At 54.9% G+C, this 21,911-nt stretch overlaps 1 protein-coding gene across 3 annotated transcripts in view; it reads right to left on the bottom strand.

Moving 5' to 3' along the window:
• The window catches only part of GNB1L (G protein subunit beta 1 like), a 68,653-nt gene that overhangs the window by 885 nt on the left and 45,857 nt on the right, over positions 1-21,911 (bottom strand). For all 3 annotated transcript variants that reach the window (XM_053588807.1, XM_053588804.1, XM_053588805.1), the window contains exons 5-7: positions 19,544-19,706; positions 15,646-15,744; positions 11,515-11,730 (exon numbers count right to left, since the gene is read on the bottom strand). In XM_053588807.1, coding sequence (XP_053444782.1) covers positions 11,515-11,730; positions 15,646-15,744; positions 19,544-19,706 — 478 coding nt within the window. The remainder of the gene's footprint in view (positions 1-11,514; positions 11,731-15,645; positions 15,745-19,543; positions 19,707-21,911) is intronic.

Raw genomic sequence — 21,911 nt, 5'->3', positions numbered from 1 at the left:
GAGTGGTCTGCAGACCTGCCCAGCTACTCTGACCAACTCCTTCCCCATCTCCTTCCTTTCCCAGCCGCTGAGGAGTATGAGAAATGCAGACTCCAGCCATGCATCCTGGTTCACCCCTACAGTCCCTGACAAGAGCAGGAGGATCACATAGCCCAGAGTTTGAGACCAGCCTGTGCAACATAGCCCGATCGCATCTCTGTTATTTTTTTTCTTCCATATTGCATCCCTTACCTTGACATTCAAGGCTCAGTATGGTCAGATCTCAAATAATAGAAGTATAGTATCTAGACAAATAATCTTGAAATTGCATGCTGACCCCCATCTCTTTTTTTTTTTTTGCAGTTTTGGCTGGGGCTGGGCTTGAACCCGCCACCGCCAGTATATGGGGCTGGCGCCCTGGTCCTTGAGTCACAGGCACTGCCCTGACCCCCTCTCTTAAAAAGAAAACTTATTTTAAAAAAGAGAGCAAGACTCAGCGCCTGTATTTCAGTGGCTAAGGCGCCAGCTGCATACACCAGAGCTGGTGGGTTTGAACCCAGGCCTGCCAAACAAGGACAACTACAACAAAAAAATAGCTGGGTGTTGTGGTGGGCACCTATAGTCCAAGCTACTAGGGAGGCTGAGGCAAGAGAATCACTTGCGCCCATGAGTTTGAGGTTGCTGTGAGCTGTGACAACACAGCACTCTACCGAGGGTGATACAGTGAGACTCTGTCTCAAAAAAAAAAAAAAAAAAAAAAGAGAGAGAGAGAAATCTTCAAAGTCAACAGAGGTTGAAGAGGCACCAAGAATGGAACCTGGGAGGTATGGACGGCTGAGACAACACCACGGTGGCAGGAGCACTGTGCACCCCCAGCACGGATGAGGCCGTCAGGCCTGACCTGGTTCTGAGAAAGGGCAGAAATTACACAGCCTATTGTGCTGCAGGGAAGCTGGCCACTTTCTGAGGCCGAGTGCCCCCACTAAGCACTGGTAAGTGGCAAGCAGAGAGCTCCCAGGGAACTCATACACATCCGTGCTGCAGCAGCTCTTGGTTCTGTAAGGTGTCTGACACCTCTGTGCCTGCACACTGAATAACAGAGGCACTTTGCCATCAGGGTGATGACCAGCAAGGGCTGCTTCCTTCCATACCAGCACCCCCACTCCCCAGCGCTCTGTCGGCACCCTCTTCTCTAAGTGCCGCTCTCCAGCGGGAATCATGCTTCTCTGCAAACAGAGGAAAGAGAAGGACAGAGTCAGAAGAAAAAAATGGCAACGTCACCAGAAGCCAGTGGGAACCATTACCAGGCAATTTTGCCATAAATTAACAAAATGAAAGAAAACTTTACGAATTAAGTCACCTCTGTATGTTGCTCTGCAAATGCAGAGGGGGAAACCCAACCGGGCAGAAACAGGGAAAGAAATGGAAGAAAAAAATCAGAGAAAAGAAGAGGGATCAGACACTGAACGTGACTCTTTTTTTTTTTTTTTTGGCCGGGGCTAGGCCTAAACCCGCCACCTCCGGCATATGGGACCGGCGCCCTACTCCTTGAGCCACAGGAGCCGCCCCTGAACATGACTCTTAACAAGACAGTAGGGGGTACAGAGGACAGGCGCAATAAAAATGAGTAAAGTGAAACAAAGAGTTAAAACAGGCAGGGGCTCCAATAGTCACTAGTCGAGAACAGGAATTTTAACTTCTAGAAATTAAAGTCTTATGCTCTAAGCCCAAAGAAAGGTGGTAGCATGGTTAACATTAAGATATGCTCTAGTAAAATAATTAGATGGAATAGCTAAAAACGTCCTTCAGTAGCCAGGCAAAAAAATCACGTGGATGGTGAGGGCCATGCTGCGTGACCATGTGTGTGCCATCGCATGGTGGAGTGATGCCTACCACAGCTGAGGAGGGAAGCAACGTCCAAGAATTTTATATCCAGCCAAACTGTCGCTCAAGTATAAAGACAACAGGCAAACACTTTTGAACATGTAAAAACTCAAAGAATATTGCTCCATGAACGAATCTTCTTAAAGAACTGGAAGATTAACTCCAGTCTTACAAGATAACTGGAAAACCACAGCCCGTGGTCTGGCAGAGAGCACTGAATCCACTTACCTGCAGGATTAGGTCTAAAACAATATGGGGATTATGGCTAAAGAACCGGTTATGTAACTAACAGAAACACGGGAGGGGCCTGGGAGGGACAGGGTGAGAGCTAAGTTCACCGATCTGCCCATCTGTTTTCATTTGTGACAAAATAGACAACAGTCAACCTCACGACGGGGGAGTGATCTATAGCCCACCACAGGTAACGACAAGAACACGCTCCCCTCGCCTCTGCTACCTGACGGTAGGCTCCTACCACCTGCCCTTGTATGTTTGCATAAAGCAATAAAAATGCACATACTCAACAGTTATATGATGGGATTCCTGAGTTAAATCCAAATCTGTGCTATACATGTGACAGACTCCACAGGAACAAAATTTCTGCACACTGAATAACAGAGGGCAAAGACACAGCAGGCGAATGTGAGCAAGAGGAACAGGCCCGCTAAATAATGCTGAACGTGGCACTTCACAATGATAAAGCAGTGCTAGCAATTCCCTATGAATTCCTATAAATATCTTTTCAGAAAATAAACACGACTGTCATTCACAAAGCAAGAACAGCAAGAAGTGGCAATAATAGAGCCTGGGACCAGACACGTCCTGCTGCTGCCCAACCACACCATGGACAAAGCAACCAGGCAGCCGTTCACAGGCACCAGCACCAGGCAGGGAGGGCAGTTCATGAGGTCTGCTCTGCAGTGCCCCCCCCAGGGTTTCTGCCTGGGGACATGCCCTGCCCCTGCAGTCCAGGCAGAACACAGCAGTCACAGTAAGCCGAGGCGGCAGAGGTCAAAACGTTGGTTGACCAGAGGGCTAAAATCTGTGGGGGTGACATAGAGAAATCTGAGGGGGAGATGAGGGTGACTGCGTGTGGCTCCCCACCTGTCCTGGGGCTGGGGCTGGGCTGTGTGTGCTCAGGGCAGACTGCGCAAGGCTGCGGGGTTGATGGAGATGGACAGGGCTGGCCTCCAGTGGGTGCAAGCATGAAGACTGACAACTTCAGACCAGCTGAGTCTCCACAACAGCCCTACTTCAGGACTAAGGATCTCACCTCGGAGTAAGGCCTGCCTGGAACTCCTGCAGCAAAGCTCGGAACCAAGCCCTGACAAGGTCTAAAGGGGGGCAGAGTGTGGAAGTTGAGTTCTGCTGCACTAAGCGAGCCTGGTACAACCTTTCCACAAACCTGCCCCAACAAAGCCCAAAGCTAAGCCTGCACACACACAAGGTGAACAGGCAGTGACTGAACTGTGAGCTGGCATAAAGGCAAACTTCTCCAGAGAAAAGTAACAGAATCCAGAGTCTACACCCCATATCATTTTCACAATGCCCAACACACAAAATAAATTACTAGACACGCAAGCAATCGGGAAGACAAGACCCACAGTCAAGGGAAAAAGCAGTTAATAGAAGCTGATTCCCTAGTGGCACAGATTCTGAACATCAGATGAAGACGTTAAAGGAGTTGTTTAAAGCTTTTCAAGAAATGAAAAGAAAATGTATTTAGGGTAGCACCTGTGGATCAGTGGGTAGGGTGCCGGCCCCATATACTGAGGGTGGCAGGTTCAAACCTGGCCCTGGCCAAACTGCAACAGAAAATAGCCAGGCATTGTGGCGGGTACCTGTGGTCCCAACTACTCGAGAGGCGGAGGCAAGAGAATTGCCTAAGCCCAGGAGTTGGAGGGTGCTGTGAGTTGTGATGTCACGGCACCTCTACCGAGGGCGATAAAGTGAGACTCTGTCTCAAAAAAAAAGTATTCAAATAATTACAAAAAAGTTGTCTTAAGGAGTATGCAGATATGAGCTAATTTAGCAGAGAAATGGAAATTATAAAAAAAGAAACGTAATAGAAAATATAGAACTGAAAAAAACTAAAATAAATTATTTATAAGATAGGCTTAACATAAGATTGGAAATTATTTTTTTTAAAAGTCAGTGAAAGCTGTGCACAGCATGCTCAACGTCTGTAATCCCAGCACTCTGGGAGGCCGAGGAGGGTGGATTGCCTGAGCTCAGGAGTTCCAGACCAGTCTGAGCAAGAGCAAGACCCTATTTTCACTAAAAAAATAGAAAAAGTAGCCAGGCATTGTGCTAGGCTCCTATAGTCCCACCTATTCGGGAGGCTGGAGTATGAGGTTGCTATGAGCTAAGATGACACCGTGGCACTCTACCCAGGGAGACAGAGTGAGACTCTGTCTTTAAAAATAATTAAATAAATAAATAAATAAAGTAAAAAACTTTATTGTGTTTACAGTGAATTAGAAGACAAATCAATAGACATTATCTCATCTAAAGACGAGAAAGAAAAAAGCCTGAACAAAAATGGGACTTAGGGGATGTTGTCAAATTAACTTATAGAAGCCCCAGGAGAAGAAGAAAGTGAAAGTGGTTAAGGAAAAAAAAAATGGCTGAAAATCTCCCAGTGGTAATGAAAACAACGGTTTATAAACCAAAAGGTTAGAGAAACTCACTGAGCATCAGAAAAGAATCCTGAAAACCCTGGATAAAAGAAAGCCTTGAAAGTATCAATGAAGTGAGACATAGTCTATGTTTGGGAACAATAAGACATCAGGAATGACCCTCAGAAATGACAGAATGATGTCTTTCCAGTGCATAAAGAAAAACAAAGCTATCGTCCTTCATTCTATAGCCAGAACTCTTCAAAAAGAAAGCGAAATGAAGCTTTTCAGTTCAAAAAGAAAGCGAAATGAAGCTTTTCAGATTAACAAAAGGTAGAGAACTTTTTGCCCACAGAACTACAGCATAAGAAATGCTAAAAAAAAAAATAACCCGGCTCTGCAGGAAGAGCACCAGACATGGTAATGGGTGAGTAAATATAAAATACCATGTATTTTTTTTTAATTTTTATTTTTCTTGGAGCCATGACTTGGATTAAGATGCCATATTTTTAAATTTCTTGCCAGTTTAAAAAATCTGACAATTTAAAACTCAACTATATTACAAGGCGGAGTTTATCATGTGTGTAGAAGTCTGGTAGAAAGGCTGCGGTGGGGACAAAGGGAACTGTGCAGGGACAAGGTTAGGGCGTCTGCAGGGCAGGAAGTGAACAACACGGCCTCCAGAGACTTGCAGGAGGAGGCCCATTGTCAGCCCACAAACAACCACTCAGGGGAAAACGTGGCAAAAGGTATGAGTAAGAAGCCGAGAGAGGAAGTGAAATGGAATACCGAAAAACAAATGTCTGCTTAACACAAAAGAAAGCAGGAGAGGAGAGAAAGAAGTCAAAAATGGACGTGAGAAGTAGAAAACACAGAGCTGGTAGATTTAATTCCAGACACATCAATAATCACATGAATGCAAACAGACTAAATGCTCCAGTTAAAAGGCTGAGATTGCCAAAAAGGATCAAAAACCAAGATGCAACTCTATGCTGTCTACGAAAGATGCTCTTTATAAAGAGTTCAAGACAGGTTGAATGTGGAAGCCAGGAAAAGATATGCCATGTGAAGGGCAGACATGAGAAAGTCAATGCCACTGTCCAGCTTTCAGACAAAGAAGGTCACAATAAATGAAGACAGGTATTCCCTACGGAGAGAGGGTGCTTCACCAGGATGAGGTGACCGCCTCAGTGATGACATACCCAACAACACAGCTTCAATGCTTGAGAAGCCAAGCTGGCCGAGCCAAGGGGGAATAGGCATGTTGATGTCCACGGCCAGAGATCTCAGGCCCCTCCCACAGTCACCAGGAAGAAAGCAGGCAGAAACACCGGCAAGGACGCTGATGTCCCCGTCACCTCCGCAATCTGGGCCAAGCTGGTGGAGCCTCCGCCCACAAGTGCAGAACACACGTTCCTTTCAAGTCCATGTGGCATGCTCCACAAGACACGTCACGTGCTGGCCCAAAATGAGCCTTAGTAAATTTCTAAACACTGAAATTGTACAGGGAACATTCACTGACAACAGAATTACACTAGATTAAAGATATCTGCAAAACCAACAAATATTTGGAGATTACATAATATACTCCCAAGACATCTACAGATCAAAGGAGAAACCACCAGGGAAAACAGGACATATCCTGAACTGAATTAAAACAGAGACTCAGTGTGTCAGAGTGTGTGGGATCAGCCCCTGATGGGAGGTGACCGGTGGGGAGCTGATTCTCAGCAGCCCAGTGACCACTGGACCAGAGTGTGGCCCTGGCTGCTGGAGCCCCATCAGTGCCCAGGCCACACCCCTCAGGGCCACCACTGCAGGAACCCACTATAGGACGGCCTCCTTGTCACGTGAAGGAAGGGCTTGTGATGTCAGAATGTGACCTTCAGGGCCAGACCTGGCTCTAGGAGACATGCTTCTGCATGTGTGGGGCCAGGTGGCTAGGGGTGAAAGGATTGAGAAATGAAGGCTGTAAGGCAGTGGTTCTCAACCTTCCTAATGCCGTGATGTATTTTCATTGTTACAAAAGGGGTCGCGACCCACAGGTTGAGAACCGCTGCTGTAAGGGGAAGTAGTGGTCTAAAGAAACTTGACTCAGGCTGCAAATGGTTGGTAAAATAGGCTTTTGGGCAAAGTCCTCCCTGGAGATAATGAGGGGAGTGAAGAAAAGGCCTGACTGGCTGGGGAGATGCCATGTTAGACCTGCAGGTGCCTGGGCCAGCTGCAGCAGGTACCAGACAGGCCTCCAGGAAAGTTGGAGATGGTGGGCTGCAGCACACATCCTTCCTGTGCCTGAAGGGACCCCGGCCCGGCCCAGGTGGGTGACAGGTGGCCAACAGGCGGCCTGGTGCTCACGTGCACACTGGCACATCTGGGAGGAGCAGCCCTGCCTTTCAGGCACACACGTGCAGTGCTTCTGGAAATGGACAGCCTCCACATTTCAGAGAACTGATGTCATTCAGACCTTGTCCTCAGACCACAATGTAATTAAGTTAGAAATTGAAAACTAAAAAATAACTGGGAGAAAAACTCAAATGAAAAGTCAAACATTTGGAACCCTAAGAACATCTTCATCAACTCAGCAGCCAGAGAACAAACGAAAGCGGAAAACATAGTCTGCCCAGAAGTCAGAGGCCTGGCTGGAGGGTCACCCGTGGAAACATTCAGGCTCCATGGTGGCTGGGCAAAGGTCAGCTCAGAGCCGGGAGGCTGCACATCTGACTGAGCCAGAGCAACAGAGCAAGCCCAGAGCACGTGGGAGGAAGGAAGAGGGAGACAAGAACAGAAATGATGAAACAGAGAAGACAAGACTTCCAAGGACCACGAAGGATGAAACAGGCAGCACTGGGAACAGGGCAGAAATGCATCAGCCATCACAAACAGCTAGAACAAGATTAAGAACAAGGTCATTGGGAAAATACCTTAAAGATTTTTATGCCTATAGAAAAATTCCTATAAAAACACAACTTTCCTACAAATCAGGAAATTTGTCCACAGAGAAAACTGAACCTTTCCCACAAAGGCCTGCCCAGAGCGGTATGGGAGAGATTGAGCCCGGCCTCTCCAGAAGCAGAGCCCCCTGCCCCACCCAAACGTATCCGTGGGTCAAGAGAGTTGGGAACACTTTACCCCCAAATCTGGGGCTCCTAGCACCAGTCAGGCAGAAGGAGACGTGAGCAGGTGAGCCTGTGGCCCTGAGCAGCTCCAACAGAGCCCACTGAGTGAGCAGTGGGCACCACCTAGCAGGTTATTTTAGGACTACCTGGTTGCTTTAATGTTAAAAAAAAATTCCAACAGTGCAATTGACTAAATTAACAGATTTGAGAAGCAAAGCCATATGCGCCAGAGGGACACAGTGAAAAAATTTGGTGAATTCCAGATCCTCTCACCAAGAGAGCAGAGGAACCTCACCTAATGAGCAGAAGCTACCAACAACCCCAGCCACCGCACCGCCCCTGCCGGGCGGCTCTGAGTTCCTGACAACCCCTCCAACCAATCCACTTCTCACAGGCAAGCCCCTGCCCCCCAGCCTGACCTCCTGCTCCATTGGGGGCCTTTCCAGGCCCCTCTCACAGCACCTCCTCCCACCATGCCCCAACCAGCACCATCTCTGCGTCATGGACGCTATACCTGCCTCCCACTGCGCTCACTGGCAGACCATGGCTCTGGGGTCTCCACATACTTGGCTGTGCATACACGACCCTGAACACAAAGCTGTTGATGGGTGACCTTGAGCCCAGGCAGGCCCTGAGTGTGCACAGGGCCATCCCCCAGCCTGGCCAAGTGGCCCCCAAGACCAGCACTCCCTGGGCAGGTTGGACGCCGGGTGCACGTGTGCAGGTGTGTGGGGTGTACTGCCTGAAGTTCCAGGAGCCCTTCCCCAACGCACAGGGGCCAGAACACTGTGGTCCTCGGAGGGGCCGGCAGCTGGGAACAAGGCAGGAGGCTGACTGGACACCATTGTGGTCACCCTTATCTCTCCTTTGACCTTTGCCCCAAGTCAGTGGTAGAGGGGCTTGGGGCCCAGGTGGCCCCACTGGAACCCACTCAGCCCACCTCAGGGCCACCGCCTCCTGTTTCCTCCACAGAAATGTGTGATCAGCATGCAATTCTCTAGCAGGAAAGGGCTGCTTTTGGCCCTGTTACCACACACGTGGGGCTAAAGGCAAGTTAAGCAGAGCGTTCCATAAAGGGTGCAGCCTATGGCCTCCATGGACAGAGAGTGGGCGTGGGCAGAGTGCCCTCCACACCTTGTCTTCACCTTGAGGGCCTGAGATGCTGGCTCCTTCCCAGCAGCTTGGCTGTGCTGAGCAGCCACTGCCCCTGGGGATAGGAGCGACCCCACATCCCCCTTAGCTGTGCTCAGGAGGCCGGGACAACCTGGCAGGAGGACCAGGCTCCCCCTGGGGAGTGAGGGCAAAGGGAAGCCTGGTTGGTCCTCCCGGAGGGAGACTGGGAAGGACTAGAGGAGGACCGTCCTGCCCTGTAGTGACAGCAGCCCAAGCCCTGTGCTGCCAGGCTCCTCCTGCCAGAACAGCAGGCGCCGACCCCACTGTGTGCAGATGGGAGTCCAGCTGGGGATGCCCGGTGGAGCGAGTGCAGGAGAGCCGCACTTGGTCCCTTCCCAGGCCAGCATGCCTGGGTGGGGGAGCCTCATTATTACTTAAAGGCCTAAAAATACTGCCGGCTGTAAATCAGCCCCTGCTTCAAGGCTTGTGGGCCCTGCCCCAAGCGTGGGAGGGAAGGAGCAGGCCTGCACACCACCTGCATCTGAGGACAGTCCAGGCACAAACCGCCATGGTTTGCAGGAAAGCCACCTTGGCAAGGCAGGATAGGGTGGCTGGTGTCACCACAGGCCCCTACGCACCCCTGACCATGGCAGCCCCTGGCCATGCCCCAGTCTGGACCAGAACCTGCCAGGAAGATCTCTGGCCACCAGTGACTCCCCCAGCTCATGACCTCAGGTGCCAGGAATGCACAGCACGGCCACCATCTGGTTCTGATTACCCACGCCCTGGTGCGGGAACCTCGTCCGCGTCTGGGCTCCCAGCAACCGCCTGGGAAAGATTGATCTGGGCTCATTAGAGGCTATGGCGGAGGATGCGGGGAGGCACATTCCAGCCCACGTGGCTCTCAGGCAGGGTGGCCACGGAGGTGGGTGACGACACCTGTGTGCACCAAGGGCCTCGAGGCCACCTCCTTGCTCCTGGTTGGCACACCGCCCTCAGATGGCTCGCTTTGGCTAACGGCCCCCAAATGTGCCCTCCAGGCCTAGGCTCTCCAGGGCCTTTGAGGCTGACAGTGGATGTGATATTGGGCAAAGCAAGGCTGGCCAGCCCTTGCCCTGGCTGTCTCCCCCTCCCAGGACCCCTCTCGCCTGCACAGATGGGGTTCTGTCCTCCTTTGATGTGCGCTGTGGGCCTAGGCCCTGCCCAGCACACCCATCCTCACGTTCCTAGTCTTCCTTCTGCTTTAACTTTTGAATTCATTAATACCTGGTCCCCTCTTCTGCTTTAACTTTTAAATTCATCGGCACAGTAAACTTTGTTTCTGGACTGGAACGTGACCCATAAATTACAATCTTAAGTTCCAGCAGCTGTTTCCCAAACACACCAGGAGCAGCCAGGCAGATCCAGGCCAGAACAGCAGGAGGGCCCCTCCCGGGGTCCCGAGATGTGGAGCGGGGGTTGGGGCTCCCAGAGAGCCACCTGGGTCTTCAGCCCTCCGCAGAGTGGGGCTGAGCGAGGCCATGCCACAGCAGGATGGCCTGGGACCCCCTACCAGGCTTGAGCAGTGGGAGCCAGCGAGGGTGAGGGAGGTCCCCCACGCCCACCCGGCCAGGTGCAGCACCGAGTGGGGCTTAGCTCCTGTATCTGAAAATGATCACTGCCCTTTCAACTCTCACCCCCACCCACAGCCAGGCCAGCTACTGAAGGCTCCAGAGACCCTTCCTCCCAGGTGGGGGCACGAGAAGTTCCACTCTCACAGCAGGGACTCTGTGACTGACAGGCTCACAAGAGTCTGCGGTGTGCCCAGTGCAGGGCTGCAAGAGCCTTGGAAAACACAGGCATCATGGCCCATTCTGCCCCTGCCCTACCATATGCCTCAGGGAGCCTGGCGGGTGGGACTAACAAGCCAAAGGGAGCCCTTTCCCATCTGGGGGTCCCAAGTGATGCCCTCCCTGCCATCTCCTGTTATGTGGGAGGAGCTGGGCCTCCATAGCGACAGAGGGGGCCACCTCCACGCCCCACCCCCAGTGCTCCAGGGCTGAGCACCCAGGGGAGGCAGGAGCTGGGCCTGCCAAGTGCTTCTGCTAGGGCCACCCTAGGGACACCCCCCACGCCCAACCCAGGCTCCTGCGACACCAGGGCTGCATCCACAGTTTTTACTCACTAGCCTTGGGTAAGCCTCTGTCTACCAAAGCTCTGGCAGATGGGGGCTCCTTGCCCACCCCCAGAAGCCGGGGCGCATCCAGGCTGCCCCTGGGGGACAGGAGGCCCAGGATACATGGAGCACCTCATCCCCTGTGGTCTCACAACTACCAGAGGAGGCTCCCCAACTCCCCTTCTGCACCAACGCAGACCATGCTGTCCCAGACGAGGCCTGTGCTGAGCCCAGGTGCCCTTCCTGCCTGGCCTTCCCACTGCGCATGAGCAAAGGTACCATGGGGGCAGTGGCTCCACAGAGTTCTCTGCACTGGTTTTTAAAATTCTTTTTGATTAATCAGTTCCTTACTGACCAAATTCCTCTGAGTTTTCAGAGGGTTTGAGCACTCCTGGACTCTACGTGCCTTTCTCTGGACCGACAAGACGTGACTGCTGTTAACCTGAGGCCTAGGAGAAACCCAAGCCGTGCGCACAGGCTGCCAGCGCCCACGCCCCATCCTCCTGGGCTGGCTGGACGGCCCCACCCGCCTCCGAGTGATTGATTAGCCAGGGATCTGCAGCGGCTCCTCTTCATGCCTAAATATTGTTTCAGCCTATCAGACTGTTAGTGCAAAGCAGGATAAATGAGCCCAGGGCCTAGCACTGACCTTCAGGGCCTGCTGCCCATCTAGGCTCCAGACAGCCAGAGCCTTCCCCGCGGAGCCTGAGACGCCCCGGGCCTTCTGGGGGTCGAAGTCAAGGTCCATGACAGGCTCCTCATGGCAGGTGACGTGGCTGCACATCTTCCGCTCTGAGACGTCCCACAGGGCCACCGATCCATCCTCGTAGCCGGCCAGGAGAAGTGGGCGGGGACTGGAGCAGGCCTGCAGGGACAGCAGAGCAGTCAGCTCCTAGAAGGGCTCAGATTCTAGTCAGTTCGGGGGAAAGGCGTTCTGAAGACAGCTGTCCCTCCCATCTTCCAGGTGGCTGTGACAGGCCAGAGGTCCTGTAGCCCAGCCCCTCCCCTAGGTAGTGGACATGAGCCCGAGGCACCCCCTGCAGTGCCACTGCCTGCTGGCCCCAGGACCTGGCATGTGCCCGCACTGGGTCCTGCCAGCCACTGAGGTGTAGCCGAGCCTGCTTCCCTCTCATGCTCAGGCACCCAACCTCCTATCTCCTCTTCCCTCGGCCTGAGACTGTGGCTTCCCCTGGCTGGGGCTGTCACCTGTCTAGAGTAGCCAGCCGGAGAGACCCTGAATCTCTCTCAATGAAAAATGAACTTTCTGTGGTTTGTCAACGTGGCTGCGGCAGCGCCTGCCCTGGGAAGGCTGGTATGAACTGCCCGCGCTGAGCTTGAGCCCCAAGCACTGTGATAAATGAGGGAGCAGGTCAGAGGGCTGTGAGGCCCGGGCAGGCCCCTCGTTTGTTAAGCTCTGTGGTGGCTGCAGATTCCACGTCACCCTGGGGATGCAGCTGTCAGTCCCCAGGTCCCAGAGTGTCGGCCCGAGAGAAACCTTGTGTGGCTAAGGAGAGGTGGGCTGGCTGGGGGCACAGGGTATGTGCCCAATAAGCAGACACCATGTCCCCAAACAGCTCAGGGCCCAGGGCTCCCCTGTGCACCAGCAGGGTGGTGATGGGAGCCAGGGAGCCAGGCCTGCAGCCTGAGGCGGGTCACCCTGACCCAGAAGGGCTGGATGGGTAGAGGTGGGCAGGACACAGGCCTGCACATGGGCAAATGCATGCAGGGAGGCCAGGGTGTCCCAGGGGCACGAGTCCTCCCACATGTGAATGGCTTGTAAAGCCATTGTGTTCTTATGACAGTACAGTCCACAATAAAAAAACAGAAAGGTGACTCCCGGGAGGTAGGCTCCAAGTCTCCCTGCTGCCTCCCTACACACTAGCTGAGCTGTCACTGCACTCTGCCTAGAGTCTCACCACAGGGGAGAGCACTACCTGGGCACATTTCAGGTCAACTGGGTGGAAATGGCACCTGCAGAAACGCACACTTTCCCTCAGACATGACCTGGGGAACTTTAAGAAGTGCCATGCCTCTGCCTGGAGCTCCTTGCAGGCAGCTGGGCTTCCCCCTGAGAGCAGCCAAGTGTGGACTAAAGGCAGGATCAGGGCTAGGTGAGAGCAGCCTAAACATGCTGCACCCCAACCAGGAACGCATGCCACCTCCCCTGTCAGCTACGGTGTAGCTGGGCCGCCGGGCCCACCCCAGAGCCTGACTTCCAAGAACCCGCCAGGGGCCCAGGGGGGTCTACTCTCCTTGGGGCAGTGCTCTTTGTGGCACCTGTCTCCAATCTTCATTGCCTCTGGCCCGCCTGCTCTCCCTGGGGCACGTGCCTCCCATCTCCTGAGCTGAAGTGCCTCAGGGCCCCTCTTATTGCTGACGTCAGCACTGACCCGTCTCTGCAAACTAATGCAGCCGTGCTTCTGGGTGGTGGTGTAGCTAACACAGGGGTTAGGTATGACTGACCACCTGTGGTGATGCCACGGGGTGGCCAGAGCAGGGCCAGCTGGCCTGGAGGGTCTCATCCTGTGGCCACCTTGCTCCCTGCCGTGCTCTGGGTTCCTGCACCACCCAGTGACAGACACTGCAGTGGACAGCACTGTCAAGGCCGGGCCTTTGATGACCACACTCTGAGCTCCAAAGGCGGCAGATCTGGAGTCACATCATCTCTGTTCTCTCTTCCCCCTGGCCCTCAGCTAACACCTGGAGGCCAGGCCTTGCTTGGTGTCCCCTCTTGTGCCTCAGTGAGCAGCCCCAGAGGACACAGCAGGGCCCATGGGGAGCTCCCAACTCAGCAGGGCTGTGAGGGGCTCTGGGCCCAGCCCTGAGGCTGGCACCAAAGACTCTACCTCAGGGTCTCAGGATCTGACGGAGACCCTGACCTTTTATACAACAGTTACTCTTATAGCCCAGGTCACCTGCTTTGTGGAGTAAAAAAGAATATACTTGAGTGTTAAAAAAAAAAACAACTGGGCGGCGCCTGTGGCTCAAGGAGTAGGGCGCCGGTCCCATATGCCAGAGGTGGTGGGTTCAAACCCAGCCCCGGCCAAAAACCAAAAAAAAAACAACCAAACCCTAGACAGGCCACTTGGCCATACTCAGATTAGTAATTTGCAACCTGGACCTTCAGGCTTAGGAATAAAAAAAAAAAGGAACATTTCCAGTTGACATAGGTTTTTCTTGGTGGAATGCTTCACACTGGATCTGTATCACCAACAAAAAACGTGATTTGTCCTCTGTCAGCTATATTAATCACCTTAACAAGTTGGTACATCCCTTTCTGCACATTTTTCTGCTGGAATTCTACATGATTGTGCAATGACCCATGTTTCCCAGGGAGCTGAACAGGAGTGGGTGCAGCCTGGGACGTCCTGCTGTGCTGTAGCCCCACCGAGCACCCACAGAGCCCTCAGAGGAGCCTGGCCTGGACACACAGAGGCCAGTGACCCAGGCACCACCACAGTCCCTGAGGCCAAAACCTGCTAGTGCCAAGAGCTTGACCATTTCAGGTGGGTCTCTTGGAAATCACCTCACCTATGGCATCTCTGCAGAAGCACCTCACAAGAGACCCCAAATTCTAACTTGAACATTCTGTCAGCAAGACAGGGCAACAACCCTTCTGGCCACGTGATGATACCAAAGCTTGGGGGAGGCTCTCTGGGGTGCCCCTCCCAGTCGGCACAGGCCCATCTAGTCAAACTCTCGTGAAGAGTTCAGAGAGGTGGTGAGGTGCAAGGCAGGACCACTTGCTCCCGATAAGGGCAGGGCAGACCGGCCCTCGCAGCTGATCAGAACAGGGAGGTGCAAGGTTGCCAGTTGCCGCAGGGCAGGCTCTGCCCGGTGACCTCCCAGCAGTGACAACACGGCCAGGGCTGCTGGCAACTCCCTACAAGTGAATGCACCAGACTATTTGCTCTGTGGCCCCAAACACGGGCAGCCTGGAGGGGAGCGTGTGTGCACCGAGACCTCTGACCAGGGGTATCCGGATAAGGAGGAGGTGAGGCTTAAGGAGGACTGGGGTCACTGGTGGATGTGGTGGGCACGGAAGGATCCCTCCCACCCCGTGTGCTGCAGTACGCTGGTCTGTCCCAGCTGGGAGGCGTGGCCTGGACTGCCACTGAGGCCCCTGGAGACACCTCCTCATCCCTCCAACCAGAAATCACGGTCAAGAAAGAAGGAGATGGGGAGGCTGAGGCAAGAGAATCGCGTAAGCCCAGGAGTTGGAGGTTGCTGTGAGCCGTGTGACGCCACAGCACTCTACCAAGGGAGGTACAGTGAGACTCTGTCTCTACAAAAAAAAAAAAAAAAAAGAAATTCCGAGTGTGGCTTTGGGGAGAGGAACTATGCACTACGTTATACCCACTCTAAAGGCAAAGAAGTAACAAGAACTAATCCCGAGCAGGGAAGGGCTGTGCAGGCTGGCCTGGTTAGTGAGCACACCCCTCCCAGCTTGGCAGGGCCAGTGCCTTGCGGTGCTGAGTGTTAGGGCACACAGCCCTCATGGGAGCAGGCTCGGCCGCTGGCCCCACATGCCCCCTCCTCACCACCACCCATAGGAGGGCACCACCCTCCAGGGGACGAGCCTGCATCGCCCCTCACGGGCAGCAGCAGTGGAAGGCAGAGGGCTGGCGGGGATACTGAGGCTGCAGGAGGCAGCTGCACAGGTCTCTCCAAAGGGGGTGTTGCCCGACTGGCTTAGCAGTAAATCAGACCCCGAATGGGGCATGACTCAGGCCCAGCAGGCGTGGCCGGCAGGGCGTGGCTGGCGCACGCTCAGTCTTACCTGCCACAGCCCCAGGCACATGGGCATGCCCAGCTTGGCATCTGCGTCCGGCTTCAGGGTGCACACTGACGTCTTGGATGGCATCTCTAGAATCTGAACCTGACAGTAAGAAAACAAGTTGATTTGGGCTGACGCCAAGTCAAGTCTGTGCTATACAAACAAGACACTTTTAAGGCGATTAGCCAGGGCTGCTGTGAGTTTTTGTCTGCTCCCTCCCCACAAGGACCTGGGAGCTGAGGTTCCTAATTAGGCTGCACTGGCTCCTGGGCCCCAGGCTAGCTGGGCCCTTGCAAAATGCTCATATCATTCCCGGGGGACCACACGTCACCGCCTGACTGACTCTGGCCTCTCCCAATTTTACTGTCTGGGCTGAGCAGGAGGCACAGCTCACGCACCCCTGACTTCACTCAGCTGATTCTCTCTTCTTGCTTCTTTTCCCTGGTGTGCACCTCTGTGAAGGATCTCAGGGTACTGATGGCACAGAGTCACAAAGGCACACTGGGGGACCCACCACCACTTGAGAAATGGACAGGTTCTGGGGTGCCCTATGTATGGAGGCTGCGATCCATGTCACCTGAACACAGGCCAGGGCCCTGCCACACCTGGACTGGGGGATGTGTGTTGCCAGCCCATGTGGTCCAGGCTCACCCACAGCCCATCTGCTGAGCAGCACCATCCCCATACTGTGGCTGAGGCTGTGAGGAGCAGAGCTGGGCAGCACTGAAATGCCACAGCCCAGTGTCAGGCCCCAGCTGTCCCTCGTCCTGAGTACCTATCTCCCTCACCCACCCAGCAGGGATAGGACATTCCTCCTGCGGGGCTCCCAGATGATGGGCTTGTGTGCCCCCTTGCCCCTCCCCTGTAAACTGGGGGGGCTTGACTGGCTCTGAGCTTCCTTAGGAACTATGGGAACGGCTCTCCACCAGTAATGTGGCGGCAACACGTAGCCACCTGGGATGGGAAGCCTGGTGACGTGGGCATCCCCTGGTTTGCACAGAAGCCTGCAGTGCAAGGGCTTGGGGCATCGAGTGGGAAGAACTCACACCAGCTGGCCCAGCCTCTCTAGTCCTGCCCACCATCTGGAGGCCAGTGTCTGAGTGGTCCAGACCCCAGCCACCTTCACCAGCCACACAGTCTGAATCCCAGGTTGGCCACAGTGTGCTGGGGGCTGTGCTGAGAATCAGGCATGTGTCCTGATTCTCCCTGCGACAGAGTTCTGCCAATGATGTAGGAGCCTGATGGGCAAGGGCCGCTGTGTGCTCACCAGGGGCCAGTACAGCAGCTCAGCCCTGAGGGTTGGGTTCCTGCCCCTGCTCAGCACCCGTGGGGTGGGGGACTCATAGCTTTACATCCCATTCACTGCAGAAAGCATATCTTGGAGCCACTGCCCTGGTGCCTGCCCGCACACACACACACCTTGCACACACAAGAGGCTCCACATCCTCACCCCCAGGAAGCTGGTGCCTCAGGGTAAGCCCAGAACAGAAGAGGCCCAGGGCAATAAACACAGCAACAAAGTGAGGGGAACAGAAACTGTTCCCAGAGGCAGAACACTCTGCCTGAGTGACAGAAGAGATCACTGCAGTTGTGAAGAGGCTCCAGAAGGACCTGCTGGAACAGCAAAGGAGCTGCAGACCTCAGGAGCTCCATGGTGGGGAGACCCAGTCTGCAGCTCTGGGGGAGGAAGGTAGGCCTGAGCTGAAGCCAGCAAGATGGCAAGTGTCTCTGCTTCAACACCAAGGATTCCTTAGGAAAAAGTTGCTCCAGGGTAAGCTCCAGCACCATGGAGAGACACATAGGAACAAGGACACTGGGAAACCAAGACCCAGAAGGAGCTGGAGGCAGGCTAGGCCTGTGCCTGCTTCTGCAGGGTGACAGCGACTCCAGGCCCTTCCTGTGAGAGGAGTTGGAGGTGGGCTCGGCCCGTCCCTGAGCGTCTCCAGCACAGGTCTCCCCCACCCCTGCAAGAGGAGTAGGGCCATTGCATGGGGACCTACAGGTGACCAGATGCCACCTCCATGACCCGGCATCATCTCTTTGCTGTTTTCATGAAGCATCTGTGGGAATGTCAGCATGGGCTGTGAGGAGGCGGTCTGGGGGACGCAGACCACCGCAGGGTGGCTCTCTGTCTGCGTCTCACCCTCCTCCGTGGCAGGTCTCTGACAACAAGGTCTGCACCTTTGCGAAATGGGGGGAGGAGCTATTTCCAGAGGTTCACTGGAGGGGTCATGGAAGGAGCAGTCACTGGTGGTAAGCCCACAGTCAAGAAGGGTCCTGGGGTCTTGGAGCTGGGGGACTCAGGCAGGCCAGTGAGGACAGGGCAAAAGGCAGGCAGAGGGGGAGGGTGAAATGCAGGCAGCCCGAGACTCATAGTGGGCGCAGTGGGGGAGTGTGGGTGGTGGCACCTCAACCACATTCCGGTGCAGGGATTGGGGGCCCAGGCCTAGCAGGAGGAGAGAGAAGATCCCTGCCTGCACCTATGTTTGGCACTTCCTGCAGACTCCGATGAACTTCCCTGGTACTCGACTCCAGCTTCTGTTTCCAGAAGGGAGAATGTTAGGCTTGGGCAACCGTGGCCACCCAGACGGCCGATCAAGCTCCAGAGCACTGCCTGGGCACAGGCCAGCGATGCTCTTCCAGGGTCTCGTCCAGGCAGGTTCCAGGTGGGAAGGTGGAAGGGAACCATTCCCAGGACACGAGATACCAGACTGGTAGCTCCAGAAAGATACAGATGTTTGCATGCTTGGGGAGCCCAGGGGACGCGTGTCCAAGCAGTGGGGCAGGCAGGCCAACCGAGGCACAGAGGCAGCCTAGGGTGGTGGGGCAGGCACGTGGTGCAGAGGGCAGGGAAGACCCTTGGGCCAGGGCTGTGGTGGTGGGAGCTGATGCCCGCCTCGGGGCAGCGCTGAGCACTCTTTCTCACATTACCGAGACTCCTAAGAGGGCTGGACAGATTGGCAAGTACATGCAGCTCCTAATTGGTGACTTACACACAATCATGAACAAATAAATGCCTGTTGCCGGCTCATTACTTATAAACCACACCTGCCTCAAGGCAGAATGACTCTTCCTGGGGGTGGTGGGGCAAGCCCAGCACCGAGGGGGCTGCCTGCCCAGCCAGGGTTCACAAGGACAGGAGGCCCCACCCACATGTGGTACATGCCATCTTCCCACACCCGCCCCCACCACCACCCCCGTCCCCTGGGACCCCTGGCTGCACCAGGACAGCGCCACTCACAGCTATTCTACTCTACGATTTCCCTTCAGCCACTCTCACCTGTTGGTGACACCTCCCGCTCAGCTTCCTGAACCCTCCTCCCCCGGCCCCAGGCGGATCCTCTGCCTCCAGGGTGCAGACGCTGCTATCAGCCTGGCCAGCCCCACATCAACAACACTTCTAGTCACTGCAGTCTAGGCTCCACTGACAGTGACGTCCCCAAAGCCCGATTCCCTGTCACCTACCTGTGCCCTGGGGGCTGCAGTTGCACCATGGTGCCAACCCCAGCTCCTGCATCCCAGCTGTGCCCAGCTCTGGGCCCGAAACTACCACCACCCCTGCTGCCCTGGCTCAGTGCCCCCCAGCTTCACAGGGTCTCTCCCACCACCTCTTCCTGCCCAGGTCCAGGGCCCATGAGGACCTGAGAGGTCTCTGCCGCCAGCCCATTCCACTGGCCTCAGGATCCCATGCCCTCTCCTCCACAGCAGCACCAACCTGGGTGCCCAGGCCCTTTCCTCACTCTCATGTTGTCCTTGGAGGACTGTTCACCACCAGGCCACCCCTAGGTGCCAGGCCCAGGCTGTAGGGGCCCCGCAGGTGGGCACAGGCATGTCCTCAGCAGGAGGGGAGCGAGCCCACCTGTCTGAGAGAAGGAGGGGCCTCTGCTAAGATGGTTCTCACCTCGTCACTGCCCTTCCCTGGCATGGCAAGTGTCCAGTGTGGCTGCCCTTCAGCCAGGATGGCACTCCTGCAGAAGCCCACACTCTCCAGGCGTATTGAGTCCACGACAGCACTCCGGCCCTCTGCCAGGTCCCACAGGCACAGCTTCATGTCCCGGCCCTGACTTCCAACAAGAGAAGACAGTCCTGAGACACCCCACACATACACAGTGAGTGTGCCTTGGGCCCCACCTGGACAAATGGCACTCAGGGCCTGAGGCTGAAGACAGGCAAGGGCACTTTTCAAAGTGGCTGCGCTGAGTGTGGGTCACAGCTAGCCAAGAGCCTCCTCTGAGGAAGCGTCTCTGCCCAGTGTGTATTCGTGAGTTGTCAGCAGAGGACCACAAGGACCAGACACATGAGCAGCTGTGACCAAGGGCCTCTGTGGCACATGGGCCACGGCCCTCCCCTGCAGCACTTCCCTCACCCCCCATGCCACCAACAACCCCTCCGTTAATGTGGTTTGAGGACCCAGCAATCCCACTTTTGGGTGTCTTCCCAAGTAAATTTCACACCTGTGTTGACACAAGAATGTTTACAGCAGCCCTATCCATAATCATCTAAACCGAAACCACCTGGCTGCCCCTCACTAGGAGACCAGCACATGCCCACTGTGGGACACTGCTCAGAAGCAGAGGGTCCTCTGTGGGCACACGGAGCAGCCTGGGGACCATGAGCACTTCTCAGTGAAGGAAGCCAGCCCAGGAAGCCCACACCTGGGTGACTCACCTATGTGAGGCTCTGGCAGACAGGCTCAGGGGGACGGAGGGCCCTGGGGAGAGAGACTCTGGGGAATGCCCGCTGAGGGGCGGCATAGGCTGCCCAGCATGGCCTAGGTGTGGTGGAAGCCAACCCCACATTGCTGCACACCCCAGAGCACAAACCTCACTCACAGGCATCAGAACTGCAGCGAGCAGGACACTGGGTGTGCAGGAAGCACTGCAGCCCGCGATAGACACAGACAGGATGGCTGGTTTGGGGAGGGGGCAGAGAGGACCTGACCTGAGGGGGGTATATTTCGACTGGACACTGAACAGTTAAGAGATAAAAGCAGCTCTGTGGGCTTTGTTGGTGAGTTTACATCTTACAGGGGTGTGGGGAACGATTCTGACCGGTGAGTAAATCAGAGGTGCCTCTGGGGATCCTCTCCTAGATGATCGGGTACAAATAAGCGCAAAGGGATGGAGACCTGCAGAGTCAGGTTGGGATGGGAAGGTCCGCACGGATGTGCAGCTAGTCTGACACAGGACAGACGGAGCATGCATGCCCAGCTCAGCGCATACCAGGGCCCACAGGCTCCCCGGCTGCCGGCGCCTGGGTGTGGTATACACACCCAGTGCCAGGCTTGAGGCTCCTTGTGCCATTTTCCAAAACCGGGACCCAGGCTGGAGAAATGGCCAATTCTAGGGCTGGGGTGAGAAAGAACACAAGATGGGTTTCAAGCATCTCGTAGCGCCAGGAAGTAAGGAGATACTCATAGAATAAAATACAGGATAGGATGTCAGAAGGACACAGGCCCCACAGCTGCAGTAACACAATAAATGGAGAAGAAGAGGCAAACTCCCCTCAGGTGCTTTAACTCCAGTAGGACAGAGCTCCACAGAGGTAGAAGGAATGGGGGAATGAGAACACCAGGGACGGACTCCACAGCCCCACACGTTCTATGATTGCTATGGTGGCTCTCGCACAGGCCCCAACTTTTTGGACCCTCCTCTCTCCAGGAGGGGATCTTAATTTTCCTCCCCTTGAGCATGGGCTGGACCTGGTGGCTCACTTCTGAGAAACCAGGGAGTTAAAAGCAGTTCCTTGACCCAGCACCCAGCAGACTGCAGGCATGAGCCAAGTGGCAGGGCTAAACCTCACCGGCCACAGGAGGACATCAGAGACTGACAGGTGAGAAGGGAGATGCCTCCTCCCAAAGCTCCCCACACCAATCTCACCCTGAGCAAACAGAGAGAGATCCCACCTAAGGGTCACTATACCCAGTGCCTGGGCAGTACTCTTCAAGAGTGTCATGAAAACCAAGGAAAAGAGAAATGACTACAGACCACAGGGCCTACAAACACAGGACAGCCCCATGGGTCCTGCAGCAGAAAGAGCGCTGGTGGAAAACGTGCTGTAACAGCTGGCTCACACCTGTAATCCCAGCACTCTGGGAGGCCAAGGCAGGTGGAGTGCCTGAGCTCATAGGTTCTGCCTGAGCTTACAGATTCAAGACCAGCCTGAGCCAGAGCAAGACCTCGTCTCTTAAAAACAAACAAAATAATAGCCAGGCGATGTGGCGGGCACCTGTAGTCCCAGCTACTTGGGAGGCTGAGGCAATAGAATCA

Source organism: Nycticebus coucang, chromosome 4 (genome assembly GCF_027406575.1).
Source record: "Nycticebus coucang isolate mNycCou1 chromosome 4, mNycCou1.pri, whole genome shotgun sequence".
NCBI classification, from domain to species: Eukaryota; Metazoa; Chordata; class Mammalia; order Primates; family Lorisidae; genus Nycticebus; species Nycticebus coucang.
The sequence above is the reverse complement of the archived record's forward strand: the minus strand, read 5'-3'. Positions and strand labels throughout refer to the sequence as shown.